Raw genomic sequence first — 8,274 nt, forward strand, 5'->3', positions numbered from 1 at the left:
TGAACCCGGGACCTCTCGCACCCAAAGCGAGAATCATACCCCTAGTCCAACGGACCATATTACTTTGCTCTCAATATGTGAATATCTTGAATAACCCGTTGAAGTCTCCTCCATAAAACTGATTCGTAGAAAGATTTTCCGCGGGGTCGTCCGGGATTTGAACCCGGGACCTCTCGCACCCAAAGCGAGAATCATACCCCTAGACCAACGGACCATGTTACTTTGCTCTCAATATGTGAATATGTAGCCTAACCCGTTGAAAACTTCTCCATAAAACTGGTTTGTAGAAAGATTTTCCGTGGGGTCCGTCCGGGATTTGAACCCGGGACCTCTCGCACCCGAAGCGATAATCATACCCCTAGACCAACGGACCATGTTACTTTGCTGTCAATATGTGAATATGTAGCCACAAACGTTGAAAACTTCTCCATAAAACTGGTTCGAAGAAAGATCTTCCGCGGGGTCCGTCCGGGATTTGAAACCTGGACTTCTTGCACCCGAAGCGAGAATCATACCCCTAGACCAACGGACCATGTTAGTTTGCTCTCAATATGTGAATATGTAGCCTAACCCGTTGAAGACTCCTCCATAAATCTGATTGTTAGAAAGATTTTCCGAGGGGTCCGTCCGGGATTTGAACGCGAGACCTCTCGCACCCAAAGCGAGAATCATACCCCTAGACCAACGGACCATATTACTTTGCTCTCAATATGTGAATATCTTGAACAACCCGTTGAAGTCCCCTCCATAAATCTGATCGGTAGAAAGATTTTCCGCGTGGTCCGTCTAGGATTTGAGCCCGGGACCTCTCGCACCCTAAACGAGAATCATACCCTAGACCAACGGACCATGTTACTTTGCTCTCAATATGTGAATATGAAGCCTTACCCGTTGAAGTCTCCTCCATAAAACTGATTGGTAGAAAGATTTTCCGCGGGGTCCGTCCGGGATTTTAACCCGGGACCTCTCGCACCCTAAGCGAGAATCATACCCGCTCTCAATATGTGAATATGTAGCCTAACCCGTTGAAAACTTCTCCATAATATTTATTTCAAAACTTAGCTGATAGCAATTAAAATAAATCTAGTTATAAAATAAATAAATAAAAAAACAGCAATTTCACGAGTGTATAAAAATTGGCAATTGTCTAAAACAATTTATAGCTAAATATTGTAGAGCCGCGTGCATAAGCAAAAGAATGACTATCAGATTTGCAAGTCGCAGTCGAACGAACCAAAAACATTTATTGCAACCATTTAAATACAGTTTTTAAAAAAAATACAAATTAAAATTTTGGTAAAAAAAATAGAGATTAGGAGTTTTTTAAAGGCGACCACATTACTCCCGCTCTAATGACAATGATACCGGATGACTGGCATTGAAACACGACCGGACCGTGTCTGATAATTTTTAGGTCCTGGTTCCACGTTGGCAAACGATACCTTCTTCGAAAACATCTTTGGTTCGACAAAGGCCGTAGCCGCCCCAGGTTCCTCCAACAGAAGCTCAGGCTCAAGGAATGCGGGTTTCAATCGATCAATGGTGACATGATCTTCTCGATTTTTGATTTGCAACTTAAAGAATTTCACGTGTCTATCGATGACCCGGTATGGGCCGTCGTACTTCGGCTGTAATGGCTTCCGCACGGTATCATTCCTAATCCAGACGTGTGAACATTTCAGCAGATCGTCGTGAACAAAAACCTTTTGCTTGGCGTGGTTCGATGCTGGACTTGGGCGCAGTGAATCCATGACCTTTCGCAGGATGCCCAGGAACTCTTCGGGAAATTGACGCGAAGGACTTGGACGGAAGAAATCCCCAGGAAGCCTGATTGTTTCGCCATAAACCATTTCAGCAGCCGAAGAATTATGTCTTCTTTTATCGCCGTTCGAAGACCCAGTAGGACGGAAGGCAACGTTTTCGTCCATTGGTTGTCCCCATGATCCGCGAGTGCAGCCGTGAGTGGCCTGTGTCGTCTCTCAACCATGCCGTTTGCTTGCGGGTGGAACGCTGTTACTAGTTGATGTCTCGCCCCCAAATAACTAGCGAGATCCTTGAAAATACAGCTAGTAAACTGTCGACCCCGGTCGGAATAGACGGTGTCGGGACAACCGAAACGTGAAACCCAACCAGCATAGAAAGCTCGGCAGACGATCTCGGCGGTGCAACCATTGACTGGAAATGCTTCCGGCCAACGAGTGAAACGGTCAACGCAAGTGAGCAAATACGAACATCCTTCTGACGGTGGTAACGGCCCAACCAGATCTATGTGGAGTCGGTGAACCTTCGTGCTGGGAGCGGAAAATTACCATGATGACTGACAGTGTGTCTGTTAACTTTATTTCTTTGGCAAGGAATTCACTCCCTCACCCATCTGGCTATATCGGAATTCATCGACGGCCAAACGAAACGTTCAGTTATTAACTTCCGAGTTGCGCTGACCCCAGGGTGAGACAAATTGTGGATGTTGCGGAAAGCTTGTTTCCGGAATTGTTGTGGGATATACGGCCGATTATTACCCGTTGACACATCGCAAAACAAACTGGTTTTAGCGCCGGGTATTTCCACCTTCATCAATTTCAAATCCATCTTTGATTTTTGAAAAGCCTGTAGCTCTTCATCCATTTCTTGCGCTTTAGCCAATTCCTGGAAATCGAGAGATCCCATTTCCATGAAATTAATCTCGATACGAGATAAGGCATCAGCGACTGTATTCTCGACTCGTTTGATATGGCGGATATCCATTGTAAACTGTCCAATGTAGTCGAGGTGTCTGGCTTGTCTTGGGCTCGCCCTGTCGAGCTTCTGGTTGAAAGCGAAGGTTAATGGCTTGTGGTCGGTATAAAGTATGAATTGTCGACCCTCGAGCATGTGTTTGAAATGCTTCATTGCTGAATATGCTGCCAAAAGTTCACGGTCGTAGGCACGGTTCTTCAATTGCGGTTCCGACAGCTTGCGAGAAAAAAATGCAAGCGGCTCAAACACAGATCCTTCCCGCTGCTCCAAAGCGGCCCCAATTGCGAAATCTGACGCGTCAACCTTGAGTACCAAGGACGCTTCTGCCCTCGGATGTGCCAACATTGCGACCTGTTGCAGAGCGGTTTTGCAGTCTTCAAATGCCTTTTCAGCTTCAGTAGTCCACTTGACCTTGGTTTTGTCGTTCTTCTTCGCCCCTTTCAAATATTCGTTAAGAGGTGCTTGGAGATTAGCGGCATTTTTGATGAACCGGTGATAGAAATTCTCCATACAGAGAAACCTTCGTAACTCAGAGATTGTCTTGGGCTTAGGATACCCGCCGATGGCCTTGACCTTGCTAGGTAACGGGGATATACCATTTGCGTTGACCAAGAAACCAAGGAACTCGAGTTCTTCCATGCCGAGCTGTGACTTCGAAGGATTTATGATGATCCCGTAGTCTTTAAACCGGTCAAAAAGTAACCGCAAATGCTCCTTGTGCGTCTCCGCATTTGGGGATGCCACGGCGATGTCGTCAACATAAACGAACACGAAATCCAAACCCCTACAGACTTCATCCATAAATCTTTGGAACGACTGGGCGGCGTTGCACAGGCCAAACGGCATTCGTAAAAACTCGAACAGTCCGAATGGGGTGATGACGGCTGTCTTGTGAACGTCGTCGGGGTGAACGGGTATTTGATGGAATGCCTTGACGAGATCAAATTTCGAAAATATTTGACATCCAGCGAAGTTTGCGGTAAAGTTGTTTAGAACAGCCAAAGGATATCGGTCAGGACGGGTATGTTTGTTCAAAGCTCGGAAATCCCCGCACGGTCGCCATTCGCCGTTTTTCTTCCGCTTCATAAGAAGTGGACTTGCGAAGTTGCTCTTTGATGGCCGGCAAATCCCTTGTTCCATCATGAAACAGAATTCTTTTTTCGCAAGCGAAAGTTTTTTCGGATCGAGGTTGCGAACCCGTTCTGCTACTGGTGGTCCCGTGGTTTCGATGTGGTGGAAAACGTTATGTTTTGGCTGCCGTAGGACTTCCGATGGACGGGTAATCTCAGGATATAAAGCAAGGATTTTATGAAAGTCTGATGAACCGGAAATCGTAGTAATTCCTCTGGCCGGGTAATCAAGGACGTCACAGCGAGCGGCGAGTGACGTTGCGCTGTCCACCAATTTCTTCAATTTTAAATCAGATAAGAGGTGGAAATTCGTCATGAAGTCAGCTCCTATGATCGGTTTTCCCACGTCTGCGATGGTGAACTTCCACTTGAAAGATCTACGTAGTCCGAGATCAAGTTCCAGTAGTTTCGTCCCGTACGTCCTGATTGGCGTTCCGTTGGCTGCATAGAGTTGTACGTGACGATTTATGTGACGCTTATCTTGATTAGTGGGTGGGATTACAGATACGTCAGCTCCGGTGTCAATCAAGTATTTACGCTTTGATGTTTTATCAAAAATGAAAGGACGACGAGAAATTAGGCCAGGATCGTCGGTTGCCGCTAAACCCGACTTAGTTTTCCGGATCCGAACGTCTGTGTGGTGAAGGGTTCCGCTTCTAATCACAGGGATCCTGGCATTTATTTGCTTTTTCGACGAAACGGAAATGGTAGAAACAGAGCTTCCCTCTTGGGTTGAAACTGCGTCCTCGTGATCGTGAACGGTTGCGCTAGAGTAGTCTCTTCCATGATGCTGGGTGCGCCCGCGGCTGAACGATTCGAATTTCCTGTTTAACTCGTTGATCTGTTGTACGAGGTGCTCGATGGGCGACGCTTCTCGAAAAGTGGATGTTTGAGAGGTCACGGCGGATATGGTACTCGGCCGTAAAGTTTCGACGACCTTGTCTGCTTGGGCGGCAATTTTATCCAGGTCACTCTCGTTGCTCATGACAAGGATGCCACGGACTTGCTCGGGTAATTGGTCCAAAAACAATGACTTTAAAATAGCGTCGTTTGCTTGTGATCCGGCTTGATTCCTCAACGTCTGTAGGAAAAGCGAAGGTTTTTGGTCGCCGATCAGCATTCCGCCGAGAAGCGTCCGTAGTCTTTTCTCGTCCGTTTCGCTGAACGACGCAATGATTCTTGACTTAATTGCTTGATAGGGGGCCTCCGGTGGTTTTTTCAGAATGTCGGAGACGTATGGAATGATCGTTTGGTCCAAGGATTGTAGCACATAATCAAACTTTGATTGATCTGAAGTAATGCGGTGGATCCGGAATTGTGACTCAATTGTGGAAAACCATAGATCAGGGCTTTCCCTCCAGAACTGTGGCAACTTGATGGAAACACGGGCAATTTCTTGATTCATAGAGCTGTCTTGCGTGAGCTGATCTCTCGATGACAAGGCCTGTCTGAGTTGTTCCGATAGCTGTTGAACTTGTTGCGAGAGTGCAGTAAAGTTACCGTCTCCTTCAGGTGTGGCTTTAGACATGATGGCTTTTTCGTAAGTCTACCGGTGAAGGAATAATGACTGAATGAACCAGGGATGCGTTACGAGTCTCGAGTCACCAATTGTAGAGCCGCGTGCATAAGCAAAAGAATGACTATCAGATTTGCAAGTCGCAGTCGAACGAACCAAAAACATTTATTGCAACCATTTAAATACAGTTTTTAAAAAATATACAAATTAAAATTTTGGTAAAAAACTAGAGATTAGGAGTTTTTTAAAGGCGCCCACAATATATTGATCACACGTAAAACAATGGTCATGCTTTTTGATATAAGTTGTTGTTCTACCTAATTATCTGGCATTTACATAGACTAGTCAAAGTATAAATTGTAACAAATGATATAAGCGTTGAAAATTAACTGACAAACACTTTTACGGTACTGCATCAAATTGGCTCGGTAAGCTCTTGATGCATGCCAAATAAACTTGACTATTTTTATACATCTTTTATCGCAACTCCTAGTCTACCTGAGGAAAGGTTTCTTCTTAGTATATGAATTGCTATAAACGCTGGTTGATAGTTAAAGATCTTTGATACACTGAACCAATTCACCATGTCATTACTGACTCATTAGTTAAAACCCAGTGCATACACTACCAGCAAATAAGGATCTATAAATAAACCAAGCATTAGAATTACACCCAAAGAAGTAATGTATAAGATTCCCTATTATAATTTATTCTGACCTGTAAAGTTGCTAAGAGTGACTGGCTTATTTTAGTGTTTCGTAAATCGTGATTGTGGTTAGGCCTTGGCTCTGACAATAATTAATCCTTTTTGGTTGATGTATAGGTTCTTCTATATTTTTAGTTCGCTTGCCACTAACTGATTTCTTAATTGTTGATTCACGAGTCTGAAATGACTTATTTAAATTATCTTTTATATAAAAATTACATTGTGTTTCCTTATTAACACCACTGCCAACTCGGTAGATTCCCGCCATTTTATTTTTAATAAAAAAATCCTCCGATGTCGACCTCTGGTACTACTTTTATTTTAAAAAACGTCATAATTTTAAGAACGAATGAATAGCGACCGTAGTGACGCGCGGTTTTTGAACTGTCGCGGAATGATGTATCATTAAAATAACATGCGCTCAATGGGAAGTTGAATACTTCCCCCGAAGGGGTTTATTATAAACTTCTGGTATTAGGTAAATTTTATTAATTAGTGCTTTTAATTTAGTTTGGTTTTTTCAGTAATTTTTTATAAATACAATGAAATATAATAAGTGATTTAAATCAATTAGTTTTTTAAATAAAATCGTTTTATTTAAATCAGACAACTCTGGTTAGACTTAATAAAATGCCTTAGATACCATTTTACTTATTAGCTACCTTAGTTTCAAAATCCGATAAATTGAAGTTTGTATACTATTTTCTTTGTGAAAGAACATTTATACCCAAAATATTTATATGTGCCAATAAATAAATAATAATACAATTTCTTTCAATCGAATTGCATTCTTATGCCTATATTGATCGAGCATCCCCATTAAGTTACGGCACAGATTTTATTTCATTCCATAAGTTTTATGATATTTGATAATTATTTAACCTAGAATGACCAGACATTACAATAGCTTTGAAACTTTAATGGGCAATAAGCCTATTAAAATCTACAATTTTAGGGTATAAGTTAAATTGAAGTAGGATCTAGCTGCACTTAAACTACGCAAAATTTCTTAAAAGTAAAGTTCATCGAGTGAAGCTCAGACTAGCAATTTTCACTTCATTTTGACAATATTTCTAAAAAGAATAATTCATCAGGTGAAGTGAAGTTTCGAATAGTTTATGGCATTCAGCCTAGGCCACATTTCTCGAAAGTAAAATTGATATGAATACACACTTCACAGCTATAATCGACTCTAAAACGGAGTTTGATGGTCCGATAAATGTAGGTGTGCTCTGTTCCACGTTATTTAAAGCGAACTCGGGAATGTGATTGTTAGCTTACTACAATATAGTTCTCCAGTCCTCGATGCAGGGTTCGAAAACCAAAAACCTGACTCAAAAACCCCAGTCGATTTTTTTGGACCCACCCACTTAAAAGCGCAAATGAAAAACCAACTTGTTCAATATGAAATGACCACTTGAACCTTAAACTGACAATTTTGAGTTGAGGTGGGATACAAATCCTCACAATGAATGCACATAACCTTTGATGGACATTCTTCAATAGTTTTTACTTCTTTCCATTCTGGAGCGAGTTTTCTGCTGAAAAGCATTTTTAACGTTCGTACAAACTCCGGACGATCCTAATATAAGAAGAGAAGCAGTCTATCTAGCAGATGATATTTAGTCTCTAGAATCTTTTTTTAGCAGGGCTAGACAAAAGAGATTACTAATTTCTCTTAGTTTAAAGTTTTTCGTCATATCGTCTAATACAAATTTGGAAATAGTGTACTGAAATAAAAAACCCATTAGAAACCCACTGGGTTGGGCATTTTGGAAAAAACTCCAGCTTTTTCGAACCGTGCCTCGATAAACGTCACCCTAAGCCTATAAAATTTGTACTAGATCATATTATTATTCCCTTATTATGTCTGATTAACTTGTCTTTCACGAAAGGGGTATACCCGGATATATTTAAAATTACCTCAATAACCCCTATATTTAAAATTTCTTTTTGCTCACCTAGGAGCAACAAACACAGCGCCCCACTCAAGGAGAACGCCACCCATCAAAAGTCGTGGATTTTCTTGTGTACATTTTTCATTGGTTAGACGCTTTAGTGCCTGCTGCCGTCGGAAGGGGAAAATTCGATATTGTCTCCCCCCCCCCCGCCCGTAAAACGTTCAGCGTAAAGGTTCGTCCAATGAAATTTTACACAACACGGCGTTAGCTTCGTTCTCCTTGTGT

At 42.3% G+C, this 8,274-nt stretch overlaps 1 protein-coding gene and 1 non-coding gene across 2 annotated transcripts; both read right to left on the reverse strand.

Moving 5' to 3' along the window:
* Positions 1-301: 301 nt before the first annotated feature.
* On the reverse strand, positions 302-373 carry TRNAP-CGG (transfer RNA proline (anticodon CGG)). The gene has a single exon. It is a non-coding gene; the product is annotated as a tRNA-Pro (tRNA).
* A 976-nt stretch (positions 374-1,349) lies between these two features.
* Positions 1,350-1,928, reverse strand: LOC149924448 (uncharacterized). The gene has a single exon (XM_090161662.1). The coding sequence runs from the start codon at positions 1,926-1,928 to the stop codon at positions 1,350-1,352; it is 579 nt and encodes a 192-aa protein (XP_090017788.1).
* Between the last annotated feature and the right edge of the window lie 6,346 nt (positions 1,929-8,274).

This window comes from Leiobunum rupestre, chromosome 10, assembly GCF_980474605.1.
Source record: "Leiobunum rupestre chromosome 10, qqLeiRupe1.1.hap1, whole genome shotgun sequence".
In the NCBI taxonomy this organism is placed as follows: Eukaryota; Metazoa; Arthropoda; class Arachnida; order Opiliones; family Sclerosomatidae; genus Leiobunum; species Leiobunum rupestre.